The 18,999-nt window shown below is 44.7% G+C and overlaps 1 protein-coding gene across 1 annotated transcript in view; it reads left to right on the top strand.

Annotated features, from left to right (window-relative positions):
• Nucleotides 1-5,727: 5,727 nt before the first annotated feature.
• Nucleotides 5,728-18,999, top strand: part of SGPP2 (sphingosine-1-phosphate phosphatase 2) — a 109,396-nt gene continuing 96,124 nt past the window's right edge. Inside the window, exon 1 of the mRNA XM_082690422.1 lies at nt 5,728-6,048. Coding sequence (XP_082546548.1) covers nt 5,830-6,048 — 219 coding nt within the window. The 5' untranslated portion in view covers nt 5,728-5,829. The remainder of the gene's footprint in view (nt 6,049-18,999) is intronic.

Raw genomic sequence — 18,999 nt, 5'->3', positions numbered from 1 at the left:
AGGCAGAGAGAGAGAGAAGGAAGCAGGCTCCCTGCTGAGCAGAGAGCCCGATGCGGGGCTCGATTCCAAGACCCTGAGATCATGACCTGAGCCGAAGGCAGAGGCTTAAACCCACTCAGCCACCCAGGCACCCCACATCTACCACAAACTTTAATCGCCATTTGGGCCCCCCGCTTACCTCAGGATGCAATTTCTCTTCCTCACGTCACTCCATTACTCAATATGGGAACTCTCTCTTCCAACCAAACACAAGTACCTTCCAACCCAGACACGACACCCATTTCTATTTTACTGAGGGGTTTTGACAAGAACGCATGTTGACTTTGTCACATAACTTTTCTGCATGTGTCCAAACGAGCCTGTCCCAAGTTTCCCAGGGCTGCTGTCACATAACTGCAAACTGGGTGGCTTCCAACAATAGAATTCTTTTTTTTTTTTTTAAGATTTTATTTACTTATTTGACAGAGATCACAAGTAGGCAGAGAGGCAGGCAGAGACAGAGAGAGAGGGAAGCAGGCTCCCCACGGAGCAGAGAGCCGGACGCAGGGCCCTAAGATCATAACCCAGGCCGAAGGCAGAGGCCTAACCCACTGAGCCACCCAGGTGCCCCGCAACAATAGAATTCTTTAACTCACAGTTCTAGATGGGGGAAGCCTGAGCTCTGGGTATTGGCAGGGGCTTGTCCTTCCCAAACCCCTTTGGTTGCTAGTTTCTCGTGGTTTGCCAGCCATCTTCCTGACAGCTGTGTAACTCAAATCTCTGCCTTCATCCTCCATGGTGTTCTCCCTGTGTGCCTGTCTTCTTAGAAGCACACGTGGCACATTGGATCAGGGGCCTGTGCTACTCCAGTATGACCTCATCTTAACTCACTACGCCGGCTGCGACCCTATTTCCAAAGAAGGTCCCATTCTGAGGTACTGGGTGCTAGGACTTCAACTATCTTTTGGAGGCAGGGAAACACAATTCAATGTATATAATAAATCATATGACTTTTCTTCTTATCATTTTTAATATGATGGATAATATTGGTGGTTTATTCATGCTATGGTAGGAACCAATTGCATTTAGCCACAATACCTTCCTCTTTAAATGGACTGTTGGATTTCAGCTGTTGATATCAAGATTTTGAACCCCACTCACCAATGAGAGTATTCTTTTGTTTTTCTTCTGGTGCTCTTTCAATTTTAAGATCAATATCATAATGGCTTTAATAACAGGAATTTTGAAAAATTCTTTCTTCTAGAATAAGTAGCACTGAGGTTATCCATTCCTTAAAGGTTGGATAGAATTTCCCTGTGAAACCATCTAGGCTAAGTGCTTTTATGGGGGAGAATTTGAACCCCTTTATCTTGGTCTGTGATAATTGCTCTCTTAGACATTCTTTACTGGGGCCAATTTTAGGTAAGTTGTTTCTTTCTAAAAAATTATCTATTTCATCTGCATATTCAGATCTGTTTGCACAGGGGCATGGGAAGTGCCCTCTAAACACTTTTAAAATTTCCTCTGCTTTTGATGATTATTTTTCCTTAGCATTTCTAATTTTAAGCTTTCATCTTTTTTCCCTTTTATTCTTTCTTTGCCATACTACTGGTTTTTTGATTTTGTTAATTTTTTCCATAGACTGCTTTTGGATTTATTTATCAGTTTCATTGTTTTTCTCTTTCTTAACTTAAGAATTTCTGCTTTCAATTGTCTTTAAGGTGTCTGTAACTGGCAGATTTGTAAGGTAATTCTGATCCCAGATTTGGGAATTATAACTGTGGCACATGCAGTTTTTTACAGAAATTAGTCTTCTGATGCCCTAGGTCTTCCATTGTACCATTGGATATATGACTCATGTCATAGCACATTTTTTTGTGTGTATGTGCATCTTATTTTGGTAATAGATGGAAGCTCTTTGAGGCCAAGGCTATGTATCATTTGAGGGGGGGACAATAAATATTGATATTGTAAAGATGAAGTTAGAAAGTTAAAGTAGGTGTGAGAACCTGTAGTAAGCAGCTTCCAGAATGGCTCCTGGTAATCCTTACATCCTACTGTTCACACTCTAGTCCCATTCCTTCTCCCTTTGAATGTGGGCTGGACTTATGGACTGGCCTCTAATAAGTAGACTGTGACAAAAGATACTGCGGTGTGACCTCCAGTATCAGATCATAAAAGATGACTGCGTTATCTTGCTCTGTCTCTGATTCTCTCTGTTTGATGAAGGAAGATGCTGGGTTGTGAGCTGTCCTGTGGAGAGACCATATGGCAAGGAAGAGATGGTGACCTCTGGCCAATGACCCACAAAGAATGGAAAACTACCAACCACCACTTACGTGATTTTGGAAGCTAATCTACCTTCAGCTGAGCCTTGAGATGACTGCAGCTTTGTGCAGAACCCAGAGCCAGAGGACGCTGTTAAGATGTTTCTGGATTCCTGACCCACAGAAACTTCAAGATAATAAACGCTGCTATTTTAAGCCACTTTTAGTGGGATAATTTGTTTCGCAGCAATAGGTAACCAATACAGAATCCCAACCCTGGATATTTGTCTTAATCTAAGAAATACTGTCAGCTTAAAAACTGAACGGTTTGGTTGAAATCTGGAAGTAACCTTCTCTGTAGACAGAGAACTCTAAATCAGAATTTAAAATGGGATAATGCAATTAATACCAAACCTTTTCATTTAAAAGGCATTTTGACATCAATTTATTTTAATTTCCTCATTTTTAATTTTTAAAAAAATTTTTTAAATTTCATTTTTTCAGTGTTCCAAGATTCATTGTTTATGCACCACACCCAGTGCTCCAAGCAGTTTGTGTCCTCCTTAATACCCACCACCAGGCTCACCTATAATTTCTTCATTTTGATTCAACAAAGACATGATAGGTTTCCCTTTCACTTTACTTATTTTTAGCACTTTCTTTTTAAAAAGTTGTATCTGCACATGCGTATTTAGAATGTGTCAAATTAAAGACAGACTGCCTAGATAAAATTGGGCAGATGATGGGTTGAATTATAACATAGATTTATATCTTACAACATTTAAACCAACATTGGTTTGATTTCCATAACTGATGTCTGCCAAAAATCTGTCCTCCCTGCTTTCATAGAAATGTAGTTGAATCTGGACATAGGCTGCCCTGCTAGAGATGACATTTCCAAGCCTGTCTTGGGACATATGACTTTGTTCTTACTGATGGAACACAGGCAGCTGCTCAGGATACTCACAGATTTCAGATGTGCCCATAATCCAGCTTCAATCATGCAAAAGGAAAAAGTGGCCTTGGGCTTGGTTGCAGGATGGGACGGGGGCGGGGGAGGACTGGGAAGGGTGATAGTCAAGATGAAAAGAATCTGAGTTATAAGATGAAAAGAATCTGTGCACTTTCATGGAGCAGAGCCTCCACTAACCCAGACTTCTCACCTTGGAACTCTTATATGAAAAGGAAATAAAAAGCTGTGCTCTTCAAGCCACTGGATTTTGGGGTCTTTTTGTTGCAGCAGCTTAATGAATACATCCATCGCTGTCCCTTTAAAATATGTCACTTAGTAATTATTATATATGCACAATTAACCAAAGTGCTAATACCTGGATTTCTGCCCTGGGGATGGAGGGGGTGGGGACCAGCAAAATCTATTCTTCCCAGGCATGACTAATGTTAAACTGTCCAACAACTACAACTACAGGTGATTTTTCTGCATCAACGTCATTTATTTATATGCATGACTTCAGGCTTGTAACTTTTTGTAACTTCTCCACTAAATGTTAGGCTAGAGCAGTCCTTCAGCCTAGCACTTCTCGAGGACATTGATTTCTGTTAGATGGGATGTTCAGAGCATCAGCCTATGCCCTAGAAGAGAGGATCTGGGGAAGCCTATGGATCACTGCCAGAAGTCCCTGGCTTTTCAGTCTCACTCAAATTGTTCAGAGCCAAATCCTCCTGAAGATTCATTCCCAAATTGAATGGCTCCTGAACAATACAGAAGGCTACAGCTATCTCACCAGGTTGCCTTATAGAGCTTACTTAAAGATTTTTCACAATAGCCTTATAAGATAAGAAGTGCAGATTATTATTTGATCACACGAAAAAACCAAGGCACACAGTGGCATCACAAGTCACAGGAAGCTGGAACCATTACTTGGTCCTCCAAGGAGACAAAGTACATTATCTGAATGCTCAATTCTTTGGTCTTACGTTAAGCCATGCTCGCTTTGCTACTTCTGTCTAATTGAAAGAAAGGAAAACTGAAGCATGAAATTTCAGAGATACACCACTCAAGTGTCTTCATGGGAGAACCTATTTCATTCGCACATAAAAAGAACAGGTTCTGCACTGGTCCAACTTTAGCTTTTAAAACTAAAGGATAGAGTTTGGTCCCAGGGTCTGTAAATGACAGCAATGTGGGGGAGAAGAGCCTTCTGCCTCCAGGACAGGATATCTCCATGTGTCATACATCTGGGTTGTGACAGTAGCCCTGTGCTGCTTCTGTAAACTAAGTATCTCCCAAGTGTCATTGCTCTGTCACCTTGATCTTGCTCTCCATCAGGATTGGGAAGGAGAACAGAACCATGGCATGAGGGAGACCAAATCATCCTTGAAAGCTACATCCCAAAGACATCCTGATCCAAAAGGACAACTGGATAAACGGGAAAGTGGCAGGTGTTTGTTGTTTTTTGTTTGTTTGTTTGTTTGTTTTTTTTGATAGTCATTTGTGCAACCAAATACTCAGTAGGCTTTGCATGGGCTGCCAGTAGCACGCAGCCTACGGCTGTCAACTGAGGACAGGACTAGGATTGCACTTCTGTTGCAGGCTGAGCAGCTAAGCCTAATTTGACTGTACCTCTCACTCCTTGTCAGAAGTGCAGAGGCCCTCGTGGGAGAATCGCAGTTTCCTTTGCTCCCCTTCTGCTGAGATCCTTAAAGCAGGCAAGGGTGCAGTGAGATGTCTAATCCTCCTCCCCGCCCTTCACCTGGTTCGCTTGGGGCCTAAAGGTCGTGAACGATCTTGTTGTGTCTCGTCAGTGCCCTTTCCTAATTAGAGGCAGAGCAGACAAAAAGTAGAAGGGAGGGGCAGCATCATCTTTCCCAATGCAGAATACTGAGGAAGAGTAGCGTTTCCTCCACACCCGTCTAAAAGTGTTCCCCAATTGCCCAATCACGAGAGCCAGCACCAAGGACTCAGGATGATTCAGGGCATACTTTCAACCTCCTCAGTTCTTGAGCAAGGTCGAGGGGGTCGGGCTTCCGGGGAGACTTTGCATCACAGTTTGGAAAAAACTTGGGAATCTTCCTTAGAGGACTCATTCTTCCAGGAAGCGGGCAAAGAAAGAGCGGAGTAGACGCCTGGGTGCTAGAAGCTGCAAAGAAATCCGACCTCACCTTGGGCTCAAGAGTGAAAGTGGGGTCACTCCGGGACCAGCCCGCGCATGGCAGGAAGGACTCCCGCAGGTCTCCACGTGCTCGGGCGCTCCCCATTAGGTGGCACTTCTGCGCCAGCCCGAAGGGACCGGGGGCGCGGTGGCACAAAGAGAGGCGCGGTTTAGACACCTGTGCGCCTCCGCCCAGTTGCGAGCCGGCGGGACGCCAGGGATCGCCCGAGCCCTTCCGAGCCCGCGGGGAGGGCAAGGAGCGCCGACGTGCCCCGCGCAAGGTGGAGGCGGCCACCTGGGCGCCCGCGCGCGCGGGGCGGCGCTAGGACCCGAGCGGCGCACCTGTTGGCTGGCGCCCCGGGCCCCGCCCGCCCTCCGCCCCGAGTGCCCGGCCCGCCGAGTGCGGAGCGGCGGGGACAGTGCGAGCCGAGGGCATCGGCGTGGCGGTGTTGGCGCGCGGCCCCGGGAGCACCATGGCCGAGCTGCTGCGGAGCCTGCAGGATTCCCAGCTCGTCGCCCGCTTCCAGCGCCGCTGCGGGCTCTTCCCGGCGCCGGATGAAGGCCCCCGCGAGAACGGCGCGGGCCCCGCGGAGGGCGCGGCGCGGGCGCCGGGGCTCGGGCAGCTCCCTGCGGCCAACGGCAAGGGCGGCGGGGGGCCGGCCAACGGGCTGCGGAGAGTCGCGGCCCCGCAGGTAACCACGGTCAGGTGTTCGCGGGGGGTGGGGGAGGGGACAGCCCGCGCTGCAGCCGGCGGACTTGAGGGTCCCGCGGACTCCGCTACGCGGGGGACCGGCGAGCGCCATCCTCGGCAGCGACCGGGCTGCGGGCGCCGGGTACGGAGGGGAGTGGGGGCGGGGAGTCCAGTCACCAGGATGCCATCCCTTAGGCTGCCAAGTAGCACCCACGTCCGTTCAGACATCAGATGCACCAGGAGCTTTAGACACAGTCTTTAGACTTTCTCCTTTCATGAGTGAAATTTATGTTGCTGAGCTTTCTCCCAAATGTGTAAGAGTTACGTAATTGAAAAGGGCGGGGGGAATGTCCTTGGCGTTTTCGCTAGAGGCTTCTCTGGGGAGAAATTCTGAGGACTCCCGCAGGATTCCTGAGTTTTCGCCCCATTCCCCCACTCACCTCCCCCCGGCCTGATCCGCACTCAAGGGGTGTAGCAGGGCCCGCTGTGCCCTTCACTGTCCCGCATTTCCAGCTCTAAGGACAGAACTTCAGGTTTCAGTTGCGCCTGGAGAGATCTACAAACCGCACCCCTACCCGCACCGGGGCGGAATCCCCATCCCCTTCCTGTCGGGTGGGTCTCTTGTGACTGGCACCAGGGACTTTGAACAGATGCTGTCGAGAGAGAAGCTCACCGCGCTCCCCTCCAGGCCTTCAGAGTGTGCTTATACAACCCACTGCGGCTCTGGGGAGCCGGCGTGTGTTGTCATCGCGGTGCACAGAGACTCAAGGCAGGAGGGACCGAACAGGCTGCAGATGCTAGCGGGCCAGGGCTGCTGGCCTCCCCGGCGGTGGGGGAGGGCTGCCCGAATCGGCCCTGCCACCCGCAGAAGCTGCCCTCGCCCTGGGAGAGCTCACAGTGTGGTACTGGAGGAAGGAAGCAATGTATTGACGATTCCCACTCCTTGTGTTGGGGGCGGGGGTTGGGGAGGGATGAAGAGCTGTCTCGGTGACAGGGAGGTGACATTTATTCACGTGTAGCTTTCCAGATCTCCTAACTGAGGAATGATGGAGACCTGGCTTCAGTGTGGGATGGCATATTGCGGGCATTGGATTAGAAAATTTATTTGAGAGAGTGAGGGTGGGGTGTGTGCTCCACTCCAGAGAAATCCTCTATAATGTTCTTTTCTTTTCTTTTCAATTGTTCCTTCTCTGTCCCATATGACATCTAGTAACTTTTAGATGAGTTTGAGACCTGCCTCCACCCCTTCCGCTTTCCTCTTGCCTTGTCTTAAAAATGGGACAGAGTGAGGATCTAAGAACCAGTTACATACCTGAAATGTGGCAGGCATCTTCTGTGCACACACGTACGTACCGTTTAACACACAGGGAGGGGCCCCAGAGGCTTTCTGATGCTCTCTCCCCACATTTCCTCTCTGTTTCTTCAATTCCAGAAGCTAAGCAGGGTGCATTTTCCCGCGAATGCTTTTCCAACTGTTCAAACATTACCTCAATTCTGGAAAAGGTTCCTCCTGCCCTTTAAAAGCAAGATAAACAGATGTCTTGCAGAGAGGTTACCTCTACCTGCTTAAAAAGCCTGTGCCCCCAGCCACATAGCAGCGGTCTCTCTCTTCCTGTCCAACACACAACCTTTCTCACCATAGACGGTGAAACACTGAGAGGAAGCTGAAGATTCACGGTGAGAAGTCATTGTATTGGTGTATGATGGGGGAAAATAGCCCAGGAGAGTATTTGTTACATGAGAGGTTAGTGAATGTTTTTATTTTTATTTTCATTTTTTTTATTTTTAAAGATTTTATTTACTTATTTGACAGGCAGAGATCACAAGTGGGCAGAGAGGCAGGCAGAGAGAGAGGAGGAAGCAGGCTCCCCACTGAGCAGAGAGCCCGATGCAGGGGTTCGATCCCATAACCCTGGAATTCCGATCTGAGCCGAAAGCAGAGGCTTTAACCCACTGAGCCACCCAGGCGCCCCTAGTGAATGTTTTAAAAGGCGGGTCTGTTTCAGGTGACTTCGGGAGATTAATATTTTGCAAATGTAGAGAGGGTTCAATAGGAGAATGATTGCATACCTGTCTTGGATCCTTAGTAGGACTCTAAGGGGACAATTGGGAAACTTCTCTCCAACAAGCCATTCTTCCCTGTGGCCTTTGGCCTCCACCCAACCTGTGGCAGGCCTGAGCTGCCTCTCCTTTCTTCAAATAACCCCACTCATCCTTCAGTTTCAAAGGTCAGCTCTTCAAGAGACTCTTTTGCTCACCTTTGAGTCTCACTCCATGTTTTAGAGGTTCTCTTTGCTTCTGGTGATTCTTCATTACAGCGTTTATCACATTATGTAAATATGCCTTTGGAGAGGGGGGTGGTTCCTGATTATCGTCAGTCTTCTCCAGTGGGTGAAAAGCTCTGAGAATGCAGGAAACTTGCCTGGTGTGCTCATTATTTTCTTCACATGGGAGCTCAGTGAATTTTGGGAATAAATGAGTGCAGACTGCAATGTAAAATCTGCCCTGTAAAAAGCAAGATAAGCAGATTTCTTGCAAAGACTCATCTTCTTGCTGCTTCAGCAAGCAGCGTGGTAGGGGTTTCCCCCTTCCCATCCCAAACACGACTTCACTCACTATAGATCATGAAAAAGTTAGAGATAGCTAAAAATTCAAAATAAGAGATTAAAGATTTTTTAAAATTGAAGTGTAACTATGGAAAATCAAATGTTTTCCATGTAGCCTAGGAAGCATGTGGACACTGATTTAAGACCCTCCTAACAGTAGAGAAGTGTTTTCTTCATTTGGGTGACTTCAGAATGCAACACATCTAATTTTTCTCACCTCGCACATTTGCTGTATTTATTTTAATCCTTAAAACAGGACAAATGCAGAAACAAGTAATGACTTCCGGGACCAATTTTCACGTAACACCATGCACTGCTAAGTTAAAGATTAACTACATCCTTTACAAACCAGGGCTAGGCTGGGATTGCACAAAGCTGTCATTGAATAAGCCAGAGTGGACCTCAGAGGCTGCTCACTAGTCCTGCCTTTCACGGACAGATCTGAGTCCTGAAGGGTTAAAGGCTTTGTTGAGGACTTCCCAGACTTTCACACAAGCAGGTCTTTTGATGCTCAGGTCTAAACTGCTCTCTTCTGTGCACCTTCCAGGATTTTGTTTTATCTGTCTCATTGTGAAGGTGTGAGGTGTTGGGCATGGCTGGGAGCTGGACAGAGGTTGGTTGGAAAGGGAACACGTTGCTTTCAGAGTGCAAGGATAACTGGTTTGCAAGGGTAACCGTAGGAGGACATTCCTGGCAGTAGCCAAGATCAAGAAGCAGAGATCCTGGGACCGAGGAGAAGGGCAAAGTTCTGGTTAGAATAGTGTTTGTTTGTCCTGGGGTAAATCCAGCCTCGGATAGAATGGTATTTTGATTTTTATCATCTTTGCTTACTCAACATAGTTGCATTAAGACAGACTTTGCAGAGCCTTTCCCTATCATTACGTTAGACTGGAGTGATCTTTCCAAATTGTACTGTGTTCCATAAATACCTTTTGATAACTATTTTTTCAGGCATAGTTCTACAGTTGGGTTGAGGTATTTAGAGAAGTCCTTGCATCCCTATTTTGAAATATTTGGGGACCCCCAGGTCTGTCAATCTACAAAAAGCCACCCTTCCTTTGTTGGCGTGCTCCAGTAAAAAGAACCATCTTTGCAATCAGGAGAACTGGATCTGGCTCCACCTTCATGTCACCTTGAACTTCTCTGGGTCTCATCTGTAGACGGGCAGAGTGGAATAGAACCATGGGTTTCCACCTGCGGCTGCACAATATAATCAGTCAGAGGAACCTTGAAAACACAACAAACCAGTGTCCAGGGTCCAGGTGAGAAGTGGGGTCTGGAGAAATGGCAGACAGAGGTGGGAAGCTCCCTTCTCCTGGGACCCACCACACTTAGTGTGTTCAGGATGAGAATGGTGGTATTGGAGGCAGCAGTCATGGCCACTGGGACATTCTGGCTTATGACTCCACTGGCCAACAGGCTGAACTTCAAGTTTTGATTTTCTTTGATGTTCAGGTTTGAAACGGTAAAATAAGCCACTTTGAAAAGGTACCTTTGATTTTTTTTTTCTAGTTACAGATACTGTTCAGATGAGAAAAATTGGAAAAAGACAAATAAAAAATTAAATCCATGGCCATTATACCACTGCCCAAAGGTAATCATGCAGTAAATGTTCAACCTGATTTTTAGGGGCTGTCTGCTACTGTATAGCATAGATAAACTATAATTTAGTTGGCCTATTGCTGGGCTTTTAGGTTTTTTCCAGTTTTTGCATTAAAAATAACATCTTTATATAAGTATCTTTCCATATATCTTGATTGTCTCTTTTAATTGAGATGTAATTAACACATAATATTGTATTAATTATTGGTGTACAATATAATGATTCATTATTTGTCAATACTGTATTGTGAAATGATCACAGCAAGTCTAGTTAATATCCATCATCACCCATAATTACAGTTTTTCCTTCTTGTGTTATTTTTAACTTTTTTGTTAAAAGATTTTACTTATTTATTTTAAAGAATGAGAGAGAGAGAGAGAGCATGCAACCCAGGGGAGGGACCGAGGGGGAAGGAGAGGGAGGGAGGGAATCTCAAGCAGACTCCGAGCTGAACGTGGAGCCCTTCAAGGAGCTCAATCTCAAGACCCTGAAGTCATGACCTGGGCCAAAACCAAGAGTCAGGCGCTTAGCCACCTGAGCCACCCAGGCGCCCCATGATGAGAACTTTTAAGATCTACCCTCTTAGCAACTTTCAAATATACATTATTAACTGTAGTTGCCGTGTCATATGTTACACCCACAAGACTTATTTATTTTGTAACTTTATGGGTGTATTTTGTCACCACCTTCACCCATTTCACCAACTCCCGCCCCCAGCACCTCAGGCAACCACCAATCTCTTCTCCTCATCTATGAGTGCAGGTTTTTTGTTTGTTTTATATTCCACATATACATGAGGTCATACTGTATTTGTTTTTCTCTGACTTATTTCACTTAGCATAATGCCCTCAAGTTCCACCTCCCATATTCTCACAAATGGCAAGATATCCTTCTTTTTTATGGTGAATATTACAGTGTGTGTGTGTGTGTGTGTGTGGTGTGTGTGTGTGTGGTGTGTGTGTGTGTGTGTGGTGTGTGGTGTGATTGGGTGTATGTGTATGGTGTGCGTGTGTGTGGTGTGTTTGGTGTGGGGGTATGTGTGTGTATGTGTGGTGTGTGTGCGTGTGTGTGTGCGCGTGTGTGGCATATTTTCTTTATCCATACATCCATAGATACTAGAGTTGTTTCCAAATCTTGGCTGTTGAAAATGATGCTGAAATGAACATGGGGGTGCAGATATCTTTTCAAGTTAATGTTTTCTTTTTCTTCATATAAGTACTCAGAGATGGAATTTCTAGATCATATGGTATTTCTATTTTTAATCTTTAAAAAGATTTTATTTTCTTTTATATTTAAGACATTCATTTATGAGAAAGAGAGCAGGGGGGAGGGGCAGAGGGAAAGGGAGAGAGAGAATCCCAAGAAGACACCCTGGTGAGCACAGAGCCCCATGTGGGGCCCAATTCCATGACCCAAGAGGATGACCTGAGCCAAAATCAAGATTCAGACACTTAACTGACTGAGGCACCCAGATGCCCCTCAAGGTTCTATTTTTAAGTAATTTTGACATCCAACACAGGACTTGACCTCATAACCCCAAGATCAAGAGTTGCATGATCTACTGACTGAGCCCACCAGGCAACCCCATTTTTAGTTTTTTGAGGAATCTCCATGTTGTTTCCATAGTGACAACTTATATTCTCTCCAACAGTACACAAGGATTCCCCTTACTCTACATCCTTGCCAACACTTGTTGTTTTTTGCCTTTCGGATAATAACCTTCTAACAGGTGTGAGGGAATATGTCATCATCATTTTGATTTGCATTTCCCTGATGCTGAGTGATGTTGCACATCTTTTTGTGTGTCTGTTGGCCATCTGAATGTTTTCTTTGGAAAAATGTCTATTCGGATCCTCTGCCCATTTTAATGGGATTATTTGAAAAACAATTCCCCTTATCACTTATATGATTTGCCAGTATCTTCTCCCATGTGGTAGATTGCCTTTTCATTTTGTTAATGTTTTCCTTTGCTGTGCAGCAGCTTTTTAATTTGATGTAGTCGCACTTGTTTGTTTTTGCTTTCGTTGCCTTTGCTTTGGGTGTCAAATCCAAAAAAATCATTGCCAAGACTGATTTCAGTCTTTGATTGTCTTTTTAATTTAAATTTCCAGCCATGGGACTGCTGGGTAGAAATACACGTATTATGGCCTTCAACACTAAGCTGTCCGCAGAACAGGGGTACTAGGATAAGTAACTGTGAGTGCAGGTTTTTCCAGCCCCTCACCACGAGTACGTACTAACACCCTCTTTAATCTTTGGTGAAAATAGACCACCCCTGCATCTTTTTTTTTTCTTTTTTTAAGATTTTACTTATTTAATAAAAAATAAGAGCATGTGACAGCAGGGGGAGGGGCAGAAGGAGAGGGAGAGAGAGAATTTCAAGCAGACTCTGCCCTGACCGTGGAGCCAAGTGTGGGGCTCAATCCCACAACCCTGAGATCAGATGCTTCACCAACTGAGCCACCCAGGCACTCCAATAAGCCACTTTCGCTTTTATCTCATATTATCTTCCTTTATTTCCAACCAACATTTCTTTTTTTTTTTTTTTTTAATTTAAATTTTAGTTAGTTAATATATAATGCAATAGGGTTTCTGGAGTAGAAATCAGTGATTCATTACTTACATGTAACACCCAGAGCTCATCACTTAACAAGCACCCTACTTCCTCCTCATCACCCATCTAGCCCCTTCCCCACCCACCTCCCTCCAGGCACCCCCAGTCTGTTCTCTATGTTAAGAGTGTTCTATGTTTTTTTCCCTCTTTCCATTTTTTCTTTTCCCCCTTCCCATATGTGCATCTGCTTTCTCTCCTAAATTCCACATATGAGTGAGATCATATGCCAGCCAACATTTCTTAATCAGCTACACTGATTCTTGGATTGTCCTCATCCTTAAAGATCCAAAAGATAAATAAGATCTAATTCCTGTCAGAGGAAAGCCACAAAGAAAATGACACAATGTAAAGAATGCAAGAATAGAATATGTAGGCTCATAATAATATTAGGATATGAAGCTAATAATAATAATAATGATAGGCTGATAATAATAATAGGATAAGTTTGTGGCCAGGGAGACAGTAGCAGGAGTAGCTCACTATCCCTGGAGGAGCTCATGAAGTCTTGAGTGGGGACTAAAAGAGCAATAAGAGTCAAACAGATGAAAATGTGAAAATCTCAGGGCACCTGGGTGGTTCAGTCCAGGGTCTGGCTCCGTGCTCAGTGGGAAGTCTGCTGGAGATTCTTCCTCTCGCCCTTTCTCTCTGCCCCTTCCCCTGCTCACATGTGCACTTTCTCTCTCAAACAAATAAATAAATAAATCTTTAAAAAAAGAAACTATGAGAATCTCCTTTCCTTACCTAGGAATCTTAAGTGATAAAACATAAAGGCACCTTGCCATTTTTGGTGAAGAGTGAAACACTGAGACTGGGTAGAGTAAGATTCCCAGCAGGAAACAGACTAAGGGGTAATTGAGCCCTTAAAAAATGGTTAAAATGGCAAATTTGGGGATGCCTGGATGGCTCGTTCAGTTAAGCAGCTGCCTTCAGCTTGGTTTGTGATTTCAAGGTCCTGGGATTCAGTCCCTCATTGGGCTCCCTGCTCAGAGGGGAGCCTGCTTCTCCTTCTGCCTTCTGCTCCCCCTGCTGTGCTGTCTCTCTCTGACAAATAAATAAAATCTTTTAAATAAATAAATACATGGCAAACTTTATGTTTTGCATATTTTACCTCAAAAAGAAAGAAAGAAAGAAAGAAAGAAAGAAAGAAAGAAAGAAAGAAAGAAAGAGGAAATATCCATAGGTTCTACTTCAGGGTGGAGAAACATAATGTTTTTCTCCTTAAGTGTGGGCCACAGAGGAATCATTTTACAGTATGGACTCCAGGCAGACACCCCCTCAGCCAGGTCATCACGGTTAACGTCAACAGTGTAAGCCACGGTGATGCTGTGTGCTCTTGACGCATGTCGAAATTATGTACTCTTGATACACGTTGACCATGGCACTTCACCGGAGTGGTCTTGTTGAAAACCCACACTCTCAGCCTAATCACAAGAAAGACACCAGACAAATACTAGTTGAGGGGCATCCTGCAAAATACCTGGCCTATCCTCTTCAAAGTTGCCAAGGCTGTAAATAACTAGGAAAGTCTGACAAATGTCACAGCCCGGAGTAGTCCAAGAAGACATGATAGCTAAAGGTCATTGTGGTATCCTCCATGGGACCCTGGAATATATAAAAAAAGGATGTTAGGTAAAAACTAAGGAAGTCTGAAGAAAGTATGGAATTTAATTAAAATGCATCAATAAATTTTTCTGCAAATTGAAAACTGTATTAAAAACTAGGGGTGCCTGGGTGGCCCAGTGGGTTAAAGCCTCTGCCTTCAGCTCAGGTCATGATCCCAGGGTCCTGGAATAGAGCCCTGCATTGGGCTCTCTGCTCAGCGGGGAGCTGGGCTTCCCCCTCTCTGTGTCTCGGACTCCCTCTCTGCCCACTTGTGTTCTCTGTCTATCAAATAAATAAATAAAATCTTAAAAAATATATATAGTCTAGGGGTACCTAGGTGGCTCAGTCATTTAAGTGTCTGTGTTCGGTTCAGGGCATGATTCCAAGGTCCTAGGATCGAGTCCCACTTGCTGGTTCCATTCCAAAGGAGGTTTCCTTTCACCAATTTTCATACCATAGTTTGGGGCAATGGGACCCATTCTGGGACCCCATCATTATGGCTCCAAACTGATTGGATTGGGGAGCAGCCCTCTACTCATTGGAAGCTTTCTATAGGCTGTTCAATGTCTGATGACGTGGCCTGAGGTGAGGACCTCACCCAAGTGGGCCATTGCCCAGGGGAGAGTGACTGATGGCACCAATCGCATTGCACCTGGAGGGAGTCTGAATGCAGGACCCACAAATAGGGATGGAAATGGTGGAGTGGTAGTGAGTTTCAGAGAGAGAAAGGAGGCCACAGGCAGAACCCTTCAGCCAGAGAAAGCAGTAGGAAAGTAGAAGCTCACAGTATCGGGGTGCCTGGGTGGCTCAGTGGGTAAAGCCGCTGCCTTCGGCTTAGGTCATGATCTCAGGGTCCTGGGATCGAGTCCCGCATCGGGCTCTCTGCTCAGCAGGGAGCCTGCTTCCTCCTCTCTCTCTCTCTGCCTGCCTCTCTGCCTACTTGTGATCTCTCTCTGTCAAATAAATAAATAAATAATCTTAAAAAAAAAAAAGAAGAAGAAGAAGAAGAAGCTCACAGTATCGAGGAGAGCAGCAACTCCACGGCCATGGTAAGTCGAAGAGAAAACTCCCAAAAGGAGAAAGAAGCTCCATCTTGAGTGTGGTTGGCTCCACTTCGGAGGGCAGGTGCTGAAGGCACTGTTGGCCTTTGGGATGGAACAGCTGGGGGCGGAGGGGGGTGGTGCCCAGGGATGGTGACTGGTTGTACGGCCTCTGAGCACATCTCGTTGCTTCCTGAGGCATCACGGAACAGACTCCTCTCCTTGGAAGAGGCCTGTGTGGGTCTTTCCTTGTGAGTGGTGTGTGCTGGTCCCCTGCTGAAGCAGCCCATAACTTCGATCAGATCATGAGTTTTATCACTTTTGTGTAGTTGGGAATGGGGACGGGTAGGTAGTGGCAGGGGTCCGATCCCTCTTTCTCCTGTGCACCCCCGGGCCAAACATGACAGCTACTTAATACCACCTGTTGAACGAAGCATGTAAGGCTGTGCTAAACTCAACCTTTTCTTTCTTGGCAGAAATACAATAAAATGGGGTCATTTTATCCCTGACGACTTTACCTGGCTATGTGTTCTTTTAGCCCAACTTTTTGTTGTTGTTGTTGTTTTGTTTTTGTTTTTGTGTTAGCTCCTTCCTTTTAATCTGGGAAACTGATGAAAGGTTTTGATTAATGAATAACTTTTTTTTATGAGTTTGCTTTCTTCATTTGGACACTGTGAAGGGAGTTTGGGGATGGCTAGAAGTTCGTCAGGGTGAAACAGACACCTGTCAACTTTTTAAAAATGTGATTAAGCTTCTATGTTAAGGAAAGCTGTTGACAGCAAGCCTTGTTTAATTCTAATTATCTTGACTTATAATTAAGATGTCAACATTTTTAAATTTAAAAAAAGCACTTGCACGTCTGTTACAGTTTTTGTTAATTATTTAATCCTCTGTTTTCCTGATAAGAATTATGTCTCCAACAAAGGCATTCTTGCATTTTGTTTGGCACAGAATTTTCCTGGGAGAAAATACTGTCACGGTTTCCTGGCAACACGTTTTGAGTGTTTCTATCTGTGTTAGAAATCTATGAAAATGCTAAAATTGGGGGCATCCACTGGCCTTTATTATCTGCTTGCCTGGTGAGATACATGGCACATAGAAAGAAAATGAGATATTGAAAAATCCAGTGGAGACCGTGTGACCCATGTTTTTCTCTCCTCACTCCTGCTTCCAACACGGTATGAACTAATTAGCCAAGTGTTTTAAAAATCAAAGCAAGCAATCCTTAAGTGCAAGCCCCGGTGGCCGAAAGGAGAAGGAAATAACCACCTGAGATCTTGAAAGGAGGGCTGAAAAGGGAGTCATGGTTTCCTTGAACCATTTTGAATAATTGCCTGCAGGCTCCCAAATGCTCACTGGCATTTTTATACCCATTTGTTTAATAAAACAAAACAAACCATCAGATTTATTTTTGCTTCTGTGAATGCTGTTTCTTTGGTATGCATGCCTGCTGGAGAAATACCCTCTCAAGTATGTTTTGATTTTTCTACATGGCAAAATCTTTGTTCCCATAGGGTTTTATGGGAAACAGCCCACCAAAGCAAGGGCTCCTATGGGTACGAGGGAGAGGGAATGGTGGTGAATAAGAAGGTTCCTTTGAGGGGCGCCTGGGTGGCTCAGTGAGTTAAGCCTCTGCCTTCAGCTCAGGTCATGATTTCAGGGTCCTGGGATTGAGCCCCGCATCGAGCCCCACATCGGGCTTTATGCTCAGCGGGGACCCTGCTTCCCCCTCTCTCTATGCCAACTTGTGATCTCTCCCTCTTTGTCAAATAAATAAATAAAATCTTTAACAAAAAAAAAAAAAAAAAGAAGTTTCCTTGGGTAAAATGTTGGGAGCTGAGAAGCCAGGATTTAATTGGTGGAGAAGGGACTTAGGTAAACATGATAACATTTTTCTGAAGTTAAAAAAAATCGCCTTCTCCTGAAAGGTGATTTACAAAGTGGCCATGAAATATACATCAAAGATTTTGTTAAAGACATGACAAGTGAAAAGTGGCTCTGTTAGAAGTTGGGTTTTGTGGAGTTTTTTTTTACCCCTATATTCTGAATTTTGATCTTTTGATGATTTTCGGGTAGGAAGTCATTAAATATTTTGAAATTAATTTTTGTACTTTTTAACTCCTTTTTTTAAGGAATTTTTCTTCTCTTTCTCTCTCTCTTTTAGGATTTTACTTATTTTTTGAGAAAGAGAGAGTGAGAACTAAAGGGATCTGCTTCTCCCTTTAGGAGGAGCAGGGAGCCGAGCAGGGAGCCCAGTGCGGGACTCCATCCCAGGACCCTGAGATCATGACTTGAGCTGAAGGCAGATGACTTGAGCTGAAGGCAAGACGCCTAAGGCACCCAGGCATTCTTAAGTATTATTTCAGAAATTATTTCAGAAATCTTTTATTTTTGACTTTTTAGGATGTAATTTCTGATTTTTGAAAATCTGCAAGAACACTATGAAAAAATTCCTATGTGCTCTTGACCCATGTTTTCCTAATGTTAGCATCAGATATAGCCACAGCACAGAAAAGAGTGTGCAGTCTGTGGACTTTGTTCCATTCTGGAAATTCTTCAGTCTTTCTTTGCATTTCCTCACCTTGACTTCTAGAAAGTTCAGACCACTTTGTATAATGCCGTTTTTTTGTTTTTGTTTTGTTTTTAAGATTTTATTTATTTGACAGACAGAGATCACAAGTAGGCAGAGAGGCAGGCAGAGAGAAAGAGGGAAGCAGGCTCCCTGCTGAGCAGAGAGCCCGATGTGGGACTCGATCCCAGGACCCTGCGATCATGACCTGAGCCGAAGGCAGCGGCTTAACCCACTGAGCCACCCAGGCGCCCCTGTATAATGTTGTTTTGATTTGTTCAATGTTTCCTCATGATGACACTTAGATTCTGTAGTTTGGGTGGGGCGGAGGTGGGGAACACTACAGGCAAGATATTGTATTCTTAGTGCATCATATCAAGAGGCACAAAATGCTGATTTATTCCATCACCAGTGATTTTAACTTCAAACACCTTTAAATGTGTGTTAAGTGGTTTCTTCCAGGTAAATGTTTTTCTCTTTACAATTAAGAACTATGCTGTAGGGTTCCTGGGTGGCTCAATCAGTTAAGCTCAGGTCATGATCCCAGGGTCCTGGAATCGAGTCCCACGTCGGGCTCCCTGGTCAGTGGGGAGCCTGCTTCTGTCTCTCCCTCCGCCACTCTCCCTGCTTGTGCTTACAAGCTCTCTCTCTCAAAGAAAAAAAAACCAAAATCTGTAAAAAAATAAGTAAATAAATAAAAAGTATGCTGTAGGCCGGTATTAAGACACATCGTAAATGTCTTGTTTCTTGGCATATTTTCATCATCCATGAATTTTGTCCTCCATTAGTGACATTATCCTTTAAAAAGTGATCAGCCAATTTGATAGCAGAATGAAAGCATCTCATTATTCTAATTTTGTATTGCTTTCATCTCTAATAAGGTTGAATATTTTTCTTCTGTTTAGCAGATACTTGTAT

The sequence above is a fragment of the Mustela nivalis genome (assembly GCF_964662115.1).
Source record: "Mustela nivalis genome assembly, chromosome: 11".
In the NCBI taxonomy this organism is placed as follows: Eukaryota; Metazoa; Chordata; class Mammalia; order Carnivora; family Mustelidae; genus Mustela; species Mustela nivalis.
The sequence above is the reverse complement of the archived record's forward strand: the minus strand, read 5'-3'. Positions and strand labels throughout refer to the sequence as shown.